The sequence below is a fragment of the Perca flavescens genome, chromosome 24, assembly GCF_004354835.1.
Source record: "Perca flavescens isolate YP-PL-M2 chromosome 24, PFLA_1.0, whole genome shotgun sequence".
NCBI classification, from domain to species: Eukaryota; Metazoa; Chordata; class Actinopteri; order Perciformes; family Percidae; genus Perca; species Perca flavescens.
The window spans coordinates 9,683,293-9,704,771 of NC_041354.1; the positions used below are offsets into that span (position 1 = coordinate 9,683,293).

Sequence of the window (21,479 nt, forward strand, 5' to 3'; positions counted from 1 at the left end):
CTGCTTATAATGCAAAATAAATTTGGTGTTTTAGTATGTCTTCTGTCCAGTGATTGTCCTGTCTTGGCATTAAGGACTGATATTGTAGCATCCGTATTACAGGGCTTTGTTTATAATACAAATGGGATAATGTAATGGGAAAAATAAAATGTAAGCATAATTCCTTATATTTTTATGTTTTATTTCTACTTTAATTCTCTCACAAATGCTTAAAGAGTCCATCTCATTTCCCACATGTAGATTTTGATTCTAACTTTGTGAGACATCCAGTCTGGAACATTATGTGAGCACTGTTAGCCTGAACCGATAAAGGTACAAGGTCATCCTAAAACTATCTCTAGTTTTCCCATGCCAGCTAAGATGTAACTGGGGGGTGAAAGTCATACAGGGAGGAGGAGGTGAGATGACTCCAAGATGTCTCTTGTATTTCTCTGATTGTCTTCATGTGTATCAGATTGCCTGTTAAAATTGTAGCGTCATAATAATCCAAGTGCGTGTGTGCTGTCACTCTGAAGGTGCATATAAGCCTAGTGTTAGTAAGTAAGTACAGTTTATTTCTATAGCACATTTAAAAACAGCTCGCGCTGACCAAAGTGCGTTCCATAGCGCATTAGCCACAAGGTAATAAAATAAAATAAGTGTTCTTGTTCACTCATTTGAGAAACTGACTCCACACTGGGCTGCGGCCTTTTGTGAAATCATGTTGCTCCTATATTTGCAAATATATATATGTTTTTAATAAAATACAAAAACCCAACTTGGTTTTAGTCTCAGTCCGTCTCATTTGTTTCAATTTACTAAATTCTGAAAACTCTCTTAATCTGTATTAAGCACATTATTTAAGGGAATACAATACTAAGTGCTAGTTCAATGCCTTTGAACTATACTAGCAGTCTAAACACACATGCTAGAGGGAAGACCTCCAAACGCTTTAGTTATTGAGATAGCCTTATCGGAGGTAGAACAAAGCAAAATAATGTTTTTCATATTTTCTTAGGTCTCCTACATCTGGAATTGGTTCTTGTATAACATTACTGAATGAGGGATTAAACTGACTGCTATTGTGAAACACTCCATAAATCAAAGACGTGCAAAATAAAAATGGGAGATGTTACAACTGTTACAACCCTCAAGTAATTTCATAATACAAGCTCTGATTGATCGCAAATTTGGTGTGACAGTGGGATAAACATAAAAAAATAAAAGTATATTTCTTGAAGCTGCACTTTCATATGGCTCTTTGCAGTTGTGCTTATTTAAAGCTATTTACTTGCACTTACTACTTGTTGTCTGGAGTTTGCAACTTCAGGGTTGAAAGCACTTAATTGGAAGTAGCTTTGGATAAAAGCGTCAGCTAAATGACATGTAATGTAATATATTGATAAATATAATAAATAACATTGGAAATTATTTAAAATTGATTTTTTTTATTGAAATTATAAAGAGTACTAAATGTGCGCTGCTGTTATGCTGTCGCTAGTGGGGGCTACTTGTTTATTGGCAGCCGGATGTTGTGAAGAACATGGACCCAGCAGGCTCGAAGCGATGACAGCGTTCAACGTTTCCTTAAGAGTTTGTGCAGCTGTGAAGTTGCTGTAACACACCAAGAAGGTAAGACGCAAGGCTGCTCTGGTGCTGTGTCGGTTTTGAGATATTGAATTAACCTCACCGAGAAAGACTAGCAATGGTTCAAGTTGTCTGCTCCATGTCTGGGAGGGACGGGTAAGGCTAGCTTGTTGGCTAACGAACCGACCAGCAAGCTAAATACAGTTAACGATTGCTACTGTTATTTGTATAGCCTACGCTAACATTAGTCGTTGATATCTATTCATGTTAAACAACGTTGAGCGTGTGTGTGTGTGTGTGTGTGTGTGTGTGTGTGTGTGTGTGTGTGTGTGTGTGTGTGTGTGTGTGTGTGTGTGTGTGTGTGTGTGTGTGTGTTTGTGTGTGTTTGTGTGTGTGTGTGTGTGTGCGCGCGCGCCCGCCCGCCCGTGCCCGTCCAGGTGGGAGCTCCGCTCAGTGTTTCCATGGCCGTCGGCTGATGGGCGAAGCGATGCGGCACCACTGGCTGCTCCTTGGGGCTTGCGGCTGGGTGCTGCTCATCCTCATGTTTGTCAGCAAGTTGATCAGCTTCAGAGCTGTGGATGGTAAGCTTGTGTATCTTATGATGATTACTACAGTCAGACATAGGGGTACATGTGATTAGCCCACTCTAATATGTATTTTCAGACTATGGAGACCGGGTTGGTGGTCAGAGTTGGACAGTGCCAGGCACCAAGGTGGTTAAAGCCATTCCTGTTTACAGCCCAGAGAAACCAGTTGTCAAGCCATCCGATCAGGTGACTAGTGAAGCTGATTACTATGTATACTCCATCACTGACTTAATTTCAAACAAAGTCATTCACATTTTTCTCTCTGCAATAACTCCATCATATGCTCCTTTTTTAATTTACATTTTAATTACAAGAACTGTACAAGAATACAAAACAAATGCAAACACACACAAGGACAATACGCCAGTGGTTACAGATAAAACGATATAAATGTGTATATACGGTACTTAGGAAGTCATTGCATTGACAAACTTTCAGCTTGAACAGTCAAAACAGACCATTTTCCCTTTTCCTTTATTTCCTTTTAAGAGGGTGCATGGTCCATCTAAGCCATTATCTCTGCAAAGCTGAGGCTACACGTTCCATCATTAGCAGTTCTATAAAGTCCTTTAGCCAGTGATGCAAAGCAAAACAATTTGATTTTGTTACTTTCCAGTCCATAAGAATAATCATTTTCACATACACAAATGCAATTTTTATCATGTGTTATGTTACTGCAGATTTCAGTCCGTCCACTTGGGCTCCCAACAGACACACTTGTGGGCGTGGTGATAGATCCACATCTCAAATTAAACCTACCTACATTTATTTATTTCTGGGCAGTGCCATACCATATTAAATTAGTATTAAAGTTCCTCTCTCTCCACAGCCATGCCAACATCATCATATTAAAAACAAGGTTATCAGTCACAGTAGTGTTGTATGTGTGTCTCAGCCCTCAGCGGTGCCCACAGTGACCGATTGGCAGTCAGTCGTTGAGAGGCGAATCGAGTTGCTCTCCACTGTGTGTAAGAACAGCAGCCTCAGGAATTTGACTCACGTCTCCATCAGCAAGTTTGTCCTGGACCGCATCTTTGTCTGCGACAAACACAAGATCTTGTTCTGCCAGACGCCGAAAGTGGGCAACACACAATGGAAGAAGGTCCTCATTGTGCTCAATGGTAAGTATGGGTTGGATGAAGGTGATAGCAATGTTTACTTTAATGATAAGGAAAAGCTGACGAATACCATGTGTGGTTTTGTGAGTGAGTAAAACTTGGGCAAAGCACAGAAATAAATGAAATTTTTGTAAAACATGGTGCTGTGTATTTACAGTGACTCGAGGTCTGTTTGTTAAATTTGCTAATTCAGTTGATTACTTATGCTGTTAACATTTGGCAGGAGCATTCCCCACCGTGGAGGAGATCCCAGAAAACCTTGTTCATGACCATGAGAAGAACGGCCTGCCCCGCCTCTCAACACTCACGCCGCAGGAAATTACTCACAGGTCAGATAAGAGTTCCAGTGATGAATGTAGGCGTGTCAGGCCCAGGTAGCACGATGGGCTAGTAGTTATGTGAATGGATGACAATTGCTGAGAGAGCTTTGTTCAGTAGTTGCCAAACATTTTCTGTAGGGTCCCCTGTATTTAAACAAAGGGGAGACTGACAGACAGGTTGAACACACACTGCACTGGTTCTCTGTCAAGGTGCGAGAGAGAAAGAGAGAGGTGCGCCATAATCGGCTCAACGAAACAACACCGCAAAGTTTAGAATCGAGTTGTGATCGCCACTACACGTTTGTTTTGGTCGTTGTGGCGTTTGGTGTGGCTTCATCGTCTGCTTTACGTTCACGGCGTCATCCTTTCACAAACTTGTCCATGCTTTGCTAGCCGTGCAGCAGAACCATGCCTCAATTATTTATATTTAGCCTTGCAGTTTGGGAATCACCTGCTTAGTTGATGCTAGTATAGGGACCATTGTAAGGCATGTGATAAGTATTTACGATAGTCGGCAAGAATGCAGAAATGTCTGCTGTGACAGTCCAAACAGTGAATACAAATGTCCTCCTTCACAGCCATTTTCTATTAAACCCCTATATGTACCTCCACAGGTTAAACACCTACTTTAAGTTTTTCATCGTGAGAGACCCCTTTGAGCGCCTGATTTCTGCATTCAAGGACAAGTTTGTGAAGAACCCACGCTTTGAGCCGTGGTACAAGCACGACATCGCTCCCGCCATCATCCGTAAGTACCGCAAGAGCCACCGCGACAGCGACCTCGCCGCCTCCGGCCTGCACTTTGAGGACTTTGTCCGTTACTTGGGCGACGTGGACGGCCGCCACCGCATGGACCGGCAGTTCGGTGAGCACATTATTCACTGGGTGTCTTATGCAGAGTTATGCGCACCGTGTGAAATACACTACAGCGTGGTGGGCCACCATGAGACTCTGGAGCAGGACGCCCCCCACATCCTCAAAGCAGCAGGCATCGACCATCTGGTGTCCTACCCAGCCATTCCGCCAGGCATCACCCGCTACAACAGGACCAAGGTGGAGCACTACTTCTCAGGCATCAGCAAGCGGGACATCAGGCGTCTCTACGCACGTTACCAGGGTGACTTCCACCTTTTTGATTACCCGAGCCCAGACTTTCTACTGAACTAGAATGATTAACGCTGACTAAAAGACATGTTTTCATATAAAATCCTCTCAACATGTTTGGTTTACCGAGACAGAGGTGTATTGTAGCTGACTGCGTGTCACCTAACTAACAGACCTACAAGGCTGGTATGCAGTTCTTATTTTAGGCATAACTGACATGTTGTGGCTGTTGGCTGTATTTGCAATGACTTTTTGAATAACTAATAAGTGGGCTGTCCGCAAACCTGTGGTGTCACGATACAGTGAAGGGAAAGAAAGCGTTGCTGCAAAAAGATGGGATGTGAGTACAGGCAACACGGTCACATTATGAGATTTAGCAGTAATATAAAAGCTGCAGAATTGATCATTTTGTGTGTGTGTGTGTGTGTGTGGGGGGACATAAAGATCAAATACAGGTACAGAACAGACTTGCTATCTTATATTTAATGTTCATGAATTGATTATCCTTATAAGTCAAAGAGATGTACTCCAGGGTAATGCCAGTGACATATATGGCCTGTTACCATGTAATGTAGCTATTATACTGCACTGTATGGATCACCAGTTTCAAAGATTCATCTTGTCAAGGAATACTACGGACAATGCTGTGTGTTTTGACATGCCATGTCTATTCTGTTCTTTCTATCATGCCTGACCTAGATGAGTCTGTATCAGGGATTCCAACGTTTTTGGACAAGTATTGTGAATGGCAAGAATATAATGCGAACTAATTGGACATCGATATTTTTCATTGATGTTTTTAAGTGTTGCATTCAGTGTTAACTTTTTACCTTTTGTTTTATTCTTTATGCAAGGCATATTAAAGTCATGTAAGACAGTAAATTACTCTTCAAATACCATGAAACGGTGAAAGGAAGACCATGGTCCTGCCCTGACCCATACTGTAGCCATTGTTCTGGTTGTTCTGCCTTTACTGAAACTGACAATAGATATGAAATGCCTATGACTCCATTTATTAGCTGTTACACTACACTGGGACATTGGAAGGAAATTGGCACTGGATTTTTTTTTTTTTCTTCAGAAATGTACTGTGTAACTGTTCTTAACATGACTTGCAACTCAACATTTGTATTACATGTTACTTTTTATAATATTAACCTGACACCAACAGTGTCTCAATTGTAAGACAGTTCTGCCTCCCGGCAACCATTTGGTCAGGTGGTCATAATACAGGAAAACACTAGTTAGTAATAAAGTTCCATGTGAAATAATGTGCGTTTTTTTTCTTCTAATTAGGAGTAAAGCAATTTTTAAATTTCAATTGGTGTGAGCTCTATAAAAAGATGCATATACCATCATGTCACACTTCTGGATGTGATCCCTAAAACATGTCGTGTGGATGTTGCTGCAATAACATAACAAATCCACAAGGTGGCAGTACGCCATTTAAAATTTGACCTTTTTAGTTATTATGAGGCCACAAACCCTTTTGATCCTTGGACCAAATATCACACAGCATTTTTCGACATGATGTTGACATTTGAACAATGAGGCTGAGGGCAAAGCAATAACTTCATAGCCAAATGGCAGCAACACATTTCCAGACAGTGCTGTGTAGAGCAGTATTTAAATTACCAGTGTCATCTGTATAGGTTTACCTTATAGGAGATGGATTTAAGTTAATTAATGGACCTTAAGCATGTGTTAAGTGTTACACTGAGTAAAGTTAAGACTGTGTGTGTGTGTGTGTGTGTGTGTGTGTGTGTGTGTGTCTTCCCCCACTGCCAGGTTACTTCTCACATCCTGTCAGACTGGTTCCCTGAATGCTGAGTTGAAGTTTGTTTAACAAAAGGCTTAGTTTTGTTTTATCGAGGATTAGTGTTGAATGACTAAAACATTGCGGCTGAACATTTTTTTTCTTGTCTGCGGTGGACTTAACACTATTAACACACTGCCTATTATTTTTGTATTTTTAGTAAAGATCCATGCTGGGGAGTACCAATGTATTTCAAAAATCCTCTGTTTATGTAACTTGTGTATACCATACCATGCACTATGTAGCTGTATACACTATATTCAACTTCATCATGCTTTGAAAGTACGGAAAGATAGTGCTGAGCAGAAGTTAACCTAAATCAATGAGGGTACTGCAGTTTTTTATAAGTAGCACCTTTGGGTGCACAGCTGAAAGGCTTTTAAAAATTCAGCATCCTTTACATTGATTTGCCATGATGGGAAACTGAGGCTGCAACTCAAGCAGAAATAATACAGACTGCCTGCTTGGACTGAGCTTTAAACAATGTCAATATGGAAGAGGTAATTATCAGAAATCAGAGATGCACAACATCACCGATAAAACACATGATGTGATTAAGATACTATTATTCAGCTATAGGCCTACTATATCCCTATATGAAGAAGGTAGTCAACCATTTCATCTTAAAAGCCAGTATTATACATTTGGCTTGAGTAATGATAAAATTAAGTAGTGTTGTTTGTTCCTCATGTCCCATGCTGCTTTGAGAACCACTGCACTAACATACCCAGCATCACTCCTGAGATTGCTCACTTGCCACACCCATGATTACCAATATTGACACTCGAACATGCGCATGTCCATAAGGATGCTGTGTGGTGGGGGGTCCGCGCATGTCTGCCTCTCTTTATCTGACCTGCCCCGATGCTTGAGTTAATTGTTTATATACTAACATGGCATACAAGTGGTAAGGTGATTCTGTGTGGGTAGTGCATTAAAGATCATCTCGGTATCCATGCTTGGTGTATTGAGGCCCAGTCCTTTTCTATCTGTGTGAAGCCGACCGGCTTCCTGTGTTTGTGCGGTTCTCAATCAAAGCTCAGTCAAGTCAGACAGAATCAGGCAGGATTAAAGCGGAAATTAAGCAGTTTTTCTTTCAACATAAAAGCTTTTCGAAGAAAATTTTTACTTGCAGGCACTCAAAATAAAAAATTGTATAAAAAATAAAACTTGGTAACTGTATGATTGATGCAGGTTAATATAAATGCCAAATGTTTTTTTTTTCTTTATTTTATAGGTAAAACATTTTTGCTCATTCATAAATATGTTCTTATTCACCAGTGCCTGAGCCAGCAAATTGCCTTGATAATACCAGTGGTGGAGAGTAACTACATTCACTCATGCAAGTAATGTACTCATGCATTTAAGTACTGTACTTAACCTAACTAACCTCAACATTTGTTGTACTTTATTTGTTTCTTTTCTTTTTATGCTGCTTTTAACTACTCTGCTGCATTTCATAGGGAGAAATATTGCTAGTTCTTACTCCACTTTATTTATTTTAGAGTTTTAAAAATGAATTAATTATGTTTTATTTAATTAATAACTGAATTATGATGCGTATATAGGCATAAAGTAATTAAACCATTAAAGAGATGCTTACACATTAAAGCATCATTAATTGTAATGTACAAAAATGGGTAAGCAGTCTATGCAATGAAAATCTTGGATCTCAGGCTTCCTCTAACAATAATAATAATTATGTATATAAAGAAAAGTAAGAATGAGAATCTAGGGCATAATTAGTGCAGAAGTTAAAATATAGAGATTCACAAAAACATACATAAAATAAAATAAAATAAAAAATATATATTTGTGGTAGACAGGTGTCCAGTAATTGCAAAGTAAATACTGAATACAAGCTGAGGCCATTTGAAAAATAAGAGAATTATTCTATTACTTAAATTCACAATTTTCACAATGAAACGAGGATCACTGTGAGGCTTTTATGCTGAAACTCTCAGGCGGAAGTCAAGGTGTTCAGCCTAGCTTGACACCAGTGGCACGAGCAGGGAGAGAGAGAGAGAGAGAGAGGAGAGCGGACAGGGAGCCCGCTGCTGCCACCTCAACATGGAGTAGAGAGATCCCCGCATTTACTGCTAAGAAGCGGATCCCACAGAGAGGAATACGCGGCGGCCTCTATTTGATTTATCCGCCAGAGTCATTGCCAATGATACAGCAGCAATTCTCTTTTGTAAACGCAAAGGAAAGCTCTGCTTTTATTTGAAAGATGGCGAACGACTCTCCGGCTAAAAGTCTAGTAGACATAGACTTGGCTTCATTGCGGGTGAGTGCTGCCGAACCGAGCCTATGTGTTTTTTTTGTTGTTTTGCTATCTTTTATTTCACGTTGCTCGATTAAACACATGTCCCCCAGTCTGACTAGCACGAGCAAGTTTTAAACTATTCTCAAATGTCCCTTCTTGTTGGAGCTGAAGTATTGAAAATGACCGCTGAGCCAAGGCGAGGTGTTGCCAGTGTCTGGTTTTCCTTTGTTCGAGATGCATTTGGCATGTAGGGTAGACCAGGGCGCAACAGCTGGCTCACAGTGGACCATGTTGTGTACAAAAAAAAACATTATAAATTGCTATTTATTTACACTAAATCGTCTTTCTGTCTTTTTCTTTTCAGGATCCAGCTGGGATATTTGAATTGGTGGAGGTAGTTGGAAATGGCACCTATGGACAAGTATACAAGGTTGGTTGGAGGCGCAGTGCATGGCCTGTCGTGTTTTCACTGTGAATGCTCAGGATTGCCAATGTCTCCACCCCCCCATCAACAAAGAAACTGACATTTAGAAAACATGTCTTTCAGATGGTGCAATCAGACCACATCATGGATGATTAACGTTAACCTGAAAGAAACAGAGATGTAATCTTAGAGTTTCCAGTGAGGGCAGTTTGTTTTGATATAAGTCCGATCATTGTTTAGCTGGAAGTGTGTGTAAAGAGTGAATCAGACAGTCTAGTGTCTGATGCATCACCTGCCTTAAAAGTAGGTTAGGAGGCAAGGATGGAGGAACGATATCTGTCATGAGACTAATCCTGCTGGCCTCACGTTTCTGTCTGCAGCTCATTACATATTTTTTTTTTTTTTTTTTTTTAAAACCAAATTTCATATCCTGTTTAAATCAGGACTTTTCCAGTTCAGTGGATGGGAATCCCACTCCGGGCCATCTGCTCTTGGTGTCACATTTCTCTGTTGAAAATTAACATTGCGGCTGTTGAAAGACATTGCCAAGGAGGAAGCGAGAGAGACACACAGCGGGTGCTAGTGTAGAAGTCAAAGATGTGGTCAATGTGTTTGATGGAGGGATGGCCTTGGATTGGAGACACATCTGTCCATCTGCCTAATGTTGCAATGGGCCTCCTAGTATTGTTATTGATGCAGCTAGCTAGTCAGGAGGCTCCATTTTGTTCCCTGCTGCTACACTGTAAGATGACATTTACCACATGCCTTTATGTTAAGGAGACTTCTAGTTTGCTAAGCTCGGTGCATACTGTTAATAGGCTAGTAGAAGCAGACTAGCCCCAAAAAAAAAAAAACACATCAATTTGCTTGTGCACTTAGCAGCAAGCTAAGCTGAGTATTTAATTCTGACAGCCCACAGTGCTCCAGTGACCTGCATTCAATCCCCTAGTGCAGTGAACTTCCAGGGTCTCCACCGCCTGAACTCGCAGAGCGAACCCATCTGTGTGCATGATTGCCACACCTGAAATCAGCCCTGCGCAGCGTAGAGAGAAGGAGCGGATGCTTGTCATTAGGAAGTGTGATGCAGCGTGCTATCTTGCCACCAGATGGTTTTGAGCCGGGCGTATGGGACAGAGAATTACTGCTTCTCCCTCTTTTTGTCCCTTTTAATCTCTCGCTCCATTCACTGTCCAATGCTAATTCTATTTGCGAGTGCTGCTGTGTGGGAATGGAGCTTGTACAAGAGAGGGCTGTCAGATTAGCCTGCAGTTAACACAAGGACATGGTTGTAACAGCCTGAATGAGCTAAGCCAAACCGTCTATAGCGAAGTTATAGCTTACTGTAGCCCAATACAGCTTGCTGCAGTAGCCTTCCAATCAGCTGTCGGTCACTGCATTGACTGTCATGTTAACCAGTTGAATGGCCATGTGGCCTGTAGCGGTGGTGGAGGAGGAGGAGGGGGGTGTTTGCAATTGGTAGAAGAGCAGCTGTCCAGTTCCACACAGAACCTGCCCACCACTCTCACAAAGCTGAGTTTGTCTACCCACTCTTTGGGTCTCTCAGTCCGTCAGTGAGTTAGATCCACAGAAAGGAGGAGTTTGTCTGCAGGGTTTCAAACGCCAACCGACTAAATAATCACAACAGCCTCCCAACTGAAAACGGGGTGGAGTTTCATTACCCTCTGAGGCCTTTTCTGCTTTATCAAGCACCTGGTCACAGATTGCAAGGCCCTTTTAGATCACACAATGTGACCAAGCTTCTGTACTCTTTGATTTGCGGTGATTTTTGATTCCTTTGAGACATTTTTCCTTTGGCTTTTTTTTTTTTTTTTTTTATTATTTAAGGCGGACTATATGTAGTAGAATGTCTCATCTTGATAAATATGGACTTTAAAGTTGGTTTTCACAAATGTCAAGTGTAGAAGTGCAGTTTTTATTTATTTATTCATTTCTATTGTCGCTATGATAATATATGGAGAAAAGCCTATTTGTTTTGCAAGCTTTCGCTGACTTATGCTTTGAATAGTTTTTCGTGCGGTTTAAAAAAAAATCACACAAAGGTGGTGTAGAAAAACAGATCCTCCTTATTTCCACAGCAGAATAGAAATAGAAATATTTCAAACAAAACTCAACTATAGACCTAATTAAAACCTGTTGCTGCTGGCCTAGGATCAGATCCCACAAAAAATATATTTCTATATCTCTGCTGTGTTGCACCACTTGCAGCTTTACCCAGAAAATTAAAGAACCAAGCTCTTCTCTAAGACCTGAAATGCCATGTCAAGGTTCTTGTGGCCATGCTGTGCTGCAGGCTCTCTAGCTGTACTCTGTGCCAAGTGGGCAGCCGTTGCCCCTGGAGAGGTGCCAGATTAAAGTCAACTTCAGAAAACACAGCACAGCAGAATTTGACTGATGGTCAAAAAGCACTTTTTTAAAATTTTGCTTTGGTCAGCTGGTTTATCGGAATGTGAGCTTGGATCTATGTACAGATTGATCACCTTTGTGTACAGTATTATCATTATTCATTAATTAGAAAAAGTATTGTGGTCATATTCTTGTGCTAAAAACTAGGCCGCAAAAGAATTTACTGCAACCTATACCAGTGTTTTAACCAGATTATGCTGCGCTGTAAAGCAGTGAATGATCTCTACCTCCATGTTTGTTGCAAATAACTATCCACTGGAAGCATTACACTATACATTAGTTGTTTCAAAATAATGCATTTCCATCCACACTCTTTGAAATCACTGCACTTGCACTAGAGACTCTCTGGCGCAGTATCTCAGGTGCCTCACTTACTCTGGATATAGGAGTAAAAAAAAGAGAGAGAGTAATGATAACATAGAAAAAGACATAATTCCTCAAATTGTGCGTGGTATGCAGGGAAGATTCCCTCTGCTCTACAGAATGGCCATATATAGTCAGGCCTGAGGCTCCAGAGCCCCTGCTGACCTGCCTCCATGCCTGCTATGCATCCATGGGGTGTGCCAAGGCTGTGCCACCATTATTTTCATACCGTCATGTCCCTATGTTTCATGTGCATGCGGGTGTTAGTTAGTTAAATTTTATTTCTGTGGCATGCCAAACATTTGGCCCATCCCACATGGGATTACAAGACACCACAAACTTATTTATCATTTTATACAAATCATTCGGAGAAATAAATGAATAAAAGTACGTACATATACATACACACAACACACACCCACACAAACACCCACATAATACAAACAACACATCCTCATCTACGGATCATCTCGGTAAAGAGCTTTTTTCCTTCCTTCTTTCCCAGGCTTTCTCAAGATAACTGGCTAATTTATACGTTTCACATGTGAACAGCCATCTCATCGTCGTCTTTGAGCATCATCCATATTTACCAAATCAATATCTGCTTTTATCTTACTAACCAAAGAGTTCACAATAAAAAGGACAGTAGAAAATAAAATGGAACTCATTTTCTATATCATTCAGACAACACATGACAGACAACCGTTTTTCTTCTTCCACATTAACATATCGTCCTGTTTCAACAGTCAAAGGTAAAACACCAGATCTCAACTGAGCACATAGATATCTTTGCCTTTTTAGACAAATTATATACAACATAATTCTCTGTGCCATATTCAGGTTTTATCATCGCAAAAATACGCAATTTTGTATGTGTTTGTCTAATGGTTAAAATTTATGGTGAATTGTCTTGGGGGGGGGTCTATTCATAGTCACCAGCAAGGCCATTTGGCTGAATACTCACCACAAGCATAAGAATCCAATGGAAAGATGAATAATTTTTTTATGTGCACATGCACTACATAAAAAAACACACTAATATCATATGTTAAAGACAAATTTCCTCCAGCATGCTAATTCTGTAGCTCAGCAGCTCCTCCTCTCTCAGTACTGTCCTCTCATCTCCTTCCTTTGTTTTCTCCCCCAACCTTAGGGGCAGCCTCGCCCCTGCCCTCAGGACAAGTAGCTCTTTCTCCTCTGGGGGCTAGCTATGCCTGATGGGCACAAGGGGTGTGAGCTGCGGCTGAGGAGGGAGCTGAACCTCTCCTACCAGTGCCATATGGTGCTGGGTGGGACTGGTGCTTACCCCAGTGCAGTAGTGATCAGCAATCAAAGCAGCAAGGTGCTTTGAATGTTTGTTCAAATTGTGGATTTTTATCAAATAGGCCGGTGCTGGGATCTTAATGCAGTTTGCAAACAAGTGACCGATGCTTCCGATTGGACTTCCAAATCAGCGATGCCATGTTGGCGCATTGGCTCACTGTAAAGGGGGCGGGAGATGTTGTCTGACAGTTTAATCCCCATGGACCCCATTGCCAGTGTCTGGGAAGTATCCAGCCTCAGCAAGACAGAGCCAAGCCATGTCCAGCTGAGCCTGACTGATACTGGATTATTAGACATCAGTGTTAATAATCCAGTATTGGTCAATCACTATGATAAATTTGAAGTACACTAGTAGAATCTAGCAGAAGCCTTGTGATTATTTATGTTTTAATATGCAGTGATGTGTGACTATTTTGCCAGTCAAATTATCTTTACAGGATTTAACCCTATTAATGACTTGTTACTTGCAGAGCAGTGTATTAGATGTCAGGCTTGCCTAATGAATGAACTGTTGTTTAGAGCTCATTGGTAAAGGTCCTGGGAGCCTGGCTGCTGAATGGCTGTGTAGCTTTTAGGTCAGAATCAGGGGGTATTGAATGGGTCACCCATGCTGCAGCAGGGGGCCAGGTTCCCATATTGAGTCACACTTGCACTCTTTTTCTATTATCACCGTTCGCACACAGGCTAGCAAATACATTTGTTTGTGCTCTTTTGAAAAAGCTGAATAGTATGTGTGAAACATTTTAATCTCAGGTTGAAACAGACACACACTCAAACACACACTCTTCCACTCTGCATCCTCTCTAGCTGACACAGTATGCATCTATTTAGCCCCCGTCTCCCCCACAGTGACCCTCTCCCTAATGGGTGTCACAAGACCCACAAAGTCCCCTGACTGGCCACGCTGCCTGAACAAAACTCTCTGTGTCTGTCGGTCCGTGAGTGTGTTCATGCCACTGTCTGTGTGAAGCTCATTGAGAAACCTCATTACTCGAGTGTTGTTGAGATGAGACACAAAGGCACTGGCAAGACCAGACAGTCTCTTGCCTGTCTTTCCCCAGCGCCTTTTCTTGACGGCTTCTTTTCTCTTCAAGACCACTTCTTGTTTTAATGTGCTAATGTGCTGGGACAAACAGATCCCAGCTCAAATCATAAATGGAATAAAAGAGTAAATTCATTTTTTATTTTTTTTTTAGACCCACTCAACTTGCTCTGATTCCTACCACATGCAGTTGAATTAAAAACCCTTTCCAAAACAACCGCTCGTCCTCTAGTTTGTCATTTTAATGACGACATACCTGGGCTAAAGGTAGTTTTTCTTACAGTGAGAATCCCTTTTGCATCTTTCCCTGCTTTAAAAACCTGATGTGAAATAGATATACCTATCAATTACAGCTATCATTTACGGCATTTTGTTGCTGGCCGATTCTTAATTTAACACCCTGTGAGTGTAATATTAAAATTTTGTATAGCCAAGGCTTCAACATGCATTTTTGATCCTTTACAGTAGCCAACTACTGCACTGTGATCAATAGATGTACAGTCACAGTCATCAGCTGGCCTCCTGTTTTGAGATTTATCTTTCCATGTGTGCTTGCTCTTCCCATTCACACATCATCCTTCCCTTTTCCCAGCTTCTCTCCTCATCTCTCCGCTCACTTCCTGGCTTTTATTCTCCATCCAGTCTCATCTCTGTTTCTTTCTTTGTCTCGGCCACCTCTTCCATCCTTACTTCTCTGGAGAGTGCTGGAGTGGAGGCAGCATGGGGCCGGGTGGGGGGGTGGGAGGGGGTGTGTTTGTGTGTGAGAGAGAGAGAGAGAGAATTGGGTCAGTGTGCTGGAATGCAGCAGTATAAAGTGGAAGAGCCCAGAGAGGCAGGGGCCAGGCACTGCCCTGGCTCTCATGTGCTGCTGCTTACTGCCGATTGATCATTTCTTTCCCCGACATTCACCTGACGTGTGTGTTGTCGAAGGCGTAGGCACAAGAAGTGTGCATCTATTTGTGTACTCAAGACTTGTGTTTATATGCCTTTTGGATCGTTGCTTCCCAAGGTAGATGGAGGTTGTGACCAGCTTATTTATCACCTTCTGTCCACCCACCTACTCACTCTGCCAGTTCAAATGTCAACTTAGATCTTCACATGACCCTGCGTGGGGGGGTCATCCATCCCTCATTACCACAGCCCTACCAGCTCACACCCCACGATGCACACATTCCCACCGGTGACCTTTTTGAAGAACCAAACCATGGCACCCAGTAGTTCTCTCCCTCCCTTGCTGCGTGAACTAATAATATGAAACCAAGTTTGTTTTGCACCTACATGGCTAGTTAAAACGCATGTCGCTCAATTTCAGCACTCTGTTGTGCAATGGCAGCGTGAGCCAAGTTTCTTGTTGGTGGGTGGGGGAAAAGTAGGTTGACCTGCTTAGAAAGCCAGCCAGCATTTTGAAGTAGTTGCTAAGTGTGATTGATCTTACATTAATGTGAAAGGTATAGGGAGGGAGAGGTTCTTTGCGTTCTGGTCAATCAGGATGCAGAGGATACAAGCCTTGTGAAGAAAGAAACAGTATTCCCCGTTTGTCCACACCGACTCTGTGTGCAGACCACTGACAATACTGCTGAGCATTAGGCCGGTTACACACTGCCTGCGTGGCGTTTCTGTTGCGTGTCAGCTGCATGGATTTTTCTATGTCTTTACACACCAGAAACATGTCTGACGCGGCGCTGCTGCTGCTGCTAGCCTTGTCTGGACACATGTATGTTATGTTTCCCAGTATGTTTTCCATTGATAAAATGAAATACCATGTTAAACATAAATATATACTGATTTGATTACAGCAAAGACAACATCGGCAGTATTGACGGCAAAATAGGCTACAGAATATTTTGTCCTGTATTGACAGGTGCAATATTAGAAAATCGATTTTTTTTTAAATTACATTTATATCAAAACCTAGAGACTTTCAAACATCAACATGTAACTTATTAATATGTATTTGTGTCTAAACGACATATAAACATCTTTTCCTATTCTATTTTGCCTGGAAACGCTTCTAACACACTTGTGTGTTGCTTAAAAAATAGGCGTTGGTTCTATTTCTAGCATGCACGCGTTTTCGGCGTGGCTCGAGCCTCGCCTGAGACGCGCGTCACGCAGGCAGTGTGTAAGCTCTAACCTGTTAACATGGGAGCCGAAATAAAAACGGACACGCCATGCAGCTGACACGCTCGCGCGGCGCATCCAGTGTGTACCCGGCCTTACTGCTCACTTCTGTTAAGTGAAAATCCACCCTAAAACATAAATCACTGGTTTCCTAACCGTGATCTTAAACTGTTTATATATACATATAAACAGTTTAAGATCACGGTAGAGTAAGCTAAAACATTTTGGCAACACCTGATTTATGTATTTTGCTTTAACTGGTACAGTTTGAAGTTTATTCATGAAATAATGCTCATTTAATAGACAACATTCAAATTCTACAAACCCCTTATGTCAGCACTCAGTTTAATAGAGTAGCCAATTAGAGCTAGTTAGAGTTAGATTTCTTCTCCAGTGTTGTTAACAGAATATTTAGTTTTTGGGTAGATTTTAACTTAATGTCTAGGCTAGGCTCTAAAGGCAGTAAGTCAGTCAGTGGTTTAGTGCTGAGCTGGAGAGAGGCCAGCAGCACATCTGGCCAAGGTTAAGAGGAGCTGTGATGGAGGAGTGGAGATGGAGGCCAGGGAGGACTGAGTGATAGCTCAGTGCCTCAGAGCATTTTCTTTCTTAAGTCAGTCATTGCTCTATGCATTGTTACGCTTAATGATTAAATATCCTTGTGCTGGCCGCCCGGGTTTGCTCAGTTGGTAGAGTAGGCGCCCATATATAGAGGTTTACTCCTCAATGCAGCGGGCCCGTGTTCGACTCCGACCTGCGGCCCTTTACCGCATGTCATTCCCCATCCCTCTCTCTCCCCTTTCATTTCTTCAACTGTCCTGTCAATAAAGGCCTAAAAATGCCCAAAAAATAATCTTTAAAAAAAACATGCTCGAGAAGGGCATAATTTATGGCTTAGAGGACTAAAAGCGCTCACCAATATTTGTAATAAGTTAATAGTAGTGTAGTTATTGTAGAATCCTTCCCTACCAATGCAAAGGAGTGCCAGATACATGCTTAAACGTGGGAGCATGGTTTCAGTGCCTAGTGCAATATCCTTATTTTAAAAAGAAAAAATAAAGTCTTTGTTTACGAAGAAAGTCAATGAATATTGAGTGATATATTGTTGGAATCAGCCTAAAAAATCCAGTATTGATGATGCTTTTATTGCTTATCTTAGCTAATCACAGATATGTCGGTTATATCAGCCAATAAGTAAATATTTTAAATTGCATGATAAAAATGCCAAAAATATGTTTGATCATGGTCACACTATTGGATTTGCTAGACTCTCAAATATCATAGTTGTATTGGCCTGAAAAATAAACCATTGGTCAGGCACAATTGTAAACAAATCTTTGGTTAAAGGATGGTCAAGACTTGGTCAAGATTAAAAGTCCACATTTAAATTTACAGCCACAGCTATTTTGGTAAGTGATTAATCATTTATACATTTTTCACGCTAAAATGCCAAATATTACGCAGCTTCAGCCTCTGTCTTATGAGAAGTAGCTGCTTTTTTTTGTCTGATGTGATAGTATGAGTTTTGGACTGTTGGTTGGACAAAACAAGAACAAATTATTTTATTTTTTAATTGGGGAAATCTTCTGCAAATTAATGGATGATGTAAATAATTGTTAGTCATATCCCTAATCTACTGCTGTAGCTGTAATTTAAAAAATGCTTAATTTACAGTCTGGATGAGAAATATCTGGTGTTGACTTTGGCACATTCCATCATTTTGTTTGCCAGTCCCTCTTAGAATAAGCTAGTTAATAGTAGATTTGTAAGATCTATTGAGCATATTTGGCAACATCCTTTCTCCAAAAATTGTTTTTAATTTGTGCTGATTCACAGCATTAGTAATTACTTGTTCAGCTTTGTGTCAATCCCAAGGTAACTGCTCAGTGTTCTCCCTCTTTTCCAGGGACAAAGGATAGATGAAATGAGGGGATTAAGCATGTCAAGAAACTTGTTTGTAATCCAGCCACACATCTCATTTCTCACATGCTTATGTTGTGCAACCCAGTTGTTTTGTGGTATAATGCAATAACCTTGTGGCCTAGATAACCCTATCTCCACCCACAAGCTGAGCGATATTTGTGTTTTATATGACTGAAATGTCTTCAGGTTTACAGAGAAGGAATTGTAGCACATTCATATCCTCATCTCCTGCTATCTATTTCAAATGATGAATCTTTAAATCACCAATAAACCCAATGTAAACATACATTTTTGTTAGGCTTTAATAGGTTTACACACATTTATTTAGGCACTGTTAACTGTACAATTACCAGCTTTGGTTTAATTACAGCCAAAAAGAGAGATGAATGGTATTGTTAGTGTTTGTGAGCTGTATCCCACAGATATCTGGATGAAATTCAGAGTAAGCCGTCGTGCTTAAAGGAGGACAGTTGAAAAAGTGCAGAGACACAATTGGCGTCTAGATTCTACAATTTCCGACCTCCTTTCTTTCTACACGTTTTTAAGATTGAGAAAGGGAAAGCAGTTGTCTGATAATTACACCATTTACCTCTGCAGGTGCAGTGTTTACACCTGGTGCGGGCTGGAAGACAGTAGCATTCATGTTTACATGCGGGCGCCATCTTGGAAAACAGTCATGAGCAGTCGATCGACAAACGCCGTGTAACCAGTAACATAGCTCAAACACAGCGTCAGTGATTTGACTGCTCATGACTGTTTTCCAAGATGGCGCCCGCTTGTAAACATGAACGCTACTGTCTTTATAATCTCTTTTTATTAAACTGTCTGTACACTTACAACGTTTTCAATGCTTCGGTTTACATGTATGGACCCTCATTATGCTACTGTTTAAGTGTGGTGCTATTTTGAGCCTTGTTAGTGGTATAAAATAGCGATTTACCATGTGCTCCGAAAGCTAGCGTTAGCAGCTAACCACCGGTTTGTGGTAGCTTGTTTAAAGCTAGAGACGCATTTGATTAGCATGAAAACATGTCCCATAGAACGTTTGACTCAGTACGCAAATGTTATTAACCCCTAGGTTCATTTTGTGCCGGAATTGTCTTTTAAGCAATATTGATTCCCGTCATAAGAGAAAATGTTGTGGCAGTGTTGACTCTGTTTGGGGTTTGTTGCTACAAACAAAATGGTGATTTATGCAGTAGCATTATGCTTTCAATACTGTGTGTGTGTGTGTGTGTGTGTGTGTGTAAATCAGCAAGGCTGTGTTTTATTGCCTATAAACTTTTCATTTGTAAGAAGGAGGATGTGACATTTCTTCCGTCAAAAGTTACAATGGCTTGCTTTAGCTATTACAGTGGTTTCAAATTAATTTCCTGCTGTCCAACTAATTGACTAATTAATGAATTCACTGATTGTTTCAATACTAAATAATAGCTACCAGACCTTCAGAGTCTAATTAATTAGTTTATTTCGTAAATCCCATGACCACCAGTCAGCTTTTCACTGAAGGTGTACAAGTGCACTTAAGGCATAGGGATGAGGTTGATGACGTCTTGAGTTCCTCCTGGTAACACCTGTGACCAGTGTACCTAGCAAAGGAGGCTGCATCAGCACGAGCAGCAGGTACATGGGGAGCTGACAGCCATAATGTCAGCTTCACTGTTTTTGTAGTGGCGACCCCTGGGATCAAAGTGGAGAGGATTAAAGGCATTGTAAGTGTCCCTCTCATCCCCCTCTCCTGCCCAGTGAAAAGACAGGGGCCCCTAAGCTAGCATGGCTTTTATTGTCATAATCCATACACTTTCAATTGACTGTGGAATGCACTGGCTGAGATGATGATGGTGGTGTTTGTGGGGATGTCCATATGTGTGTCTGAATGTGCATTTACTCATGTCCTCCTCCTGTAGCCACGAGGTCTGTACAGTGTATTGATGTATGTGTCTCCGATACGGTTGCTGCAGAGACACAGCAGCGCTATCACTGCAGTGTTGTCCTAAAGAGTCAGAAGGGGAATACCCATACCCAATTGGGCAGGCTCCCAAAAAAGTCCCATGCTTTATCTCCTCTTCGGGGTTGGGGATGGGAGGGAGGGGTAGTAGAGAGGCCTCTATTTCGGTCCTTTGTTTATGTAAGGAGTGGTATTAGGGTGTTAGGAGAGCAGAGAAGTCTGGGAATGTTGACTATATAGCTTTGGAAAAATATGCTCATCTGTCGTATGTACTGTATATAGCAAGTTTACTTATACCGTGGGATACATCGGGCTTGAGATTGTAATCTCTAATGAGAACAATTAAACAGTTGGATTTATGTTTAAACCCCAAAGATATTCAGTTTACAATGGCATAAAACAAATCACATTTTAGAAGCTGAAACCACCAAATGTCTGGGATTTTTATTTTATTTTTACAAGAAAAACAATAAATTATTAGGAATTGACAGACGACACTGACGCCCAATCTCATGCGACCTACGTAGTGTGAGATTCATCATGGTGGCACCGTACTGCTGCTTACCACAATCAAGTAATTAATCATCAAATCCTTTCGTGTCTTTTGTATTTTGAGTTTACATTCTGTGTTTCTGTCAGTCACACGTGCACACACTTCCTTAGTTCATTGATCATCACCTAGTTGAGCGTTAATAAGAGTACGATGAGTTTGCCAAGTGGAGTGTGGATGCTCACCTCGTTTTCTCTTCACAGGGACGACACGTCAAGACTGGACAGCTGGCTGCCATCAAAGTCATGGACGTCACAGAGGTAAGGCTAAACAATAGATTGTTCCAGCTTCGACATCACAATGTAAGCATGTGCAGTAGTGGTATGCTTGATAGAAAATGAACTAATAACAAAGTTCTTGGATGTATTTCATATGTCTTTGCTCTTATTGTCTGGTTAATATTTAAATCGGTAGACATTCCATTGGAGATGACGTCTAAATGTTTTTGAGCTTACAGAGGAGAAAATGCCACGTTCTGTAATGAGTCCTACCCCCCATAATAAACAGCAGGGGAGGGGTAGAGGCAACAGGATGCTTATTGAGTGAAGTGCGTCATTTAGCGGCCAGCAGGCTGCCTTCAGCTGTGG

General features: G+C 41.2%; 2 protein-coding genes across 11 annotated transcripts in view; both read left to right on the forward strand.

The window, feature by feature from the left end:
- Positions 1 to 1,490: 1,490 nt before the first annotated feature.
- On the forward strand, positions 1,491 to 5,966 carry chst10 (carbohydrate sulfotransferase 10). Its single transcript, XM_028571918.1, has 6 exons — positions 1,491 to 1,611; positions 2,004 to 2,147; positions 2,230 to 2,339; positions 3,049 to 3,274; positions 3,495 to 3,600; positions 4,206 to 5,966. Exons 2-6 carry the CDS (start codon positions 2,042 to 2,044, stop codon positions 4,756 to 4,758), a joined length of 1,101 nt encoding a protein of 366 aa, XP_028427719.1. The 5' UTR covers positions 1,491 to 1,611; positions 2,004 to 2,041; the 3' UTR covers positions 4,759 to 5,966.
- A 2,544-nt stretch (positions 5,967 to 8,510) lies between these two features.
- LOC114550835 (mitogen-activated protein kinase kinase kinase kinase 4) overlaps positions 8,511 to 21,479 on the forward strand; it is a 39,075-nt gene continuing 26,106 nt past the window's right edge. For all 10 annotated transcript variants that reach the window (XM_028571736.1, XM_028571737.1, XM_028571744.1 and 7 more), the window contains exons 1-3: positions 8,511 to 8,798; positions 9,142 to 9,207; positions 21,096 to 21,152. In XM_028571736.1, coding sequence (XP_028427537.1) covers positions 8,742 to 8,798; positions 9,142 to 9,207; positions 21,096 to 21,152 — 180 coding nt within the window. In that variant the 5' untranslated portion in view covers positions 8,511 to 8,741. The remainder of the gene's footprint in view (positions 8,799 to 9,141; positions 9,208 to 21,095; positions 21,153 to 21,479) is intronic.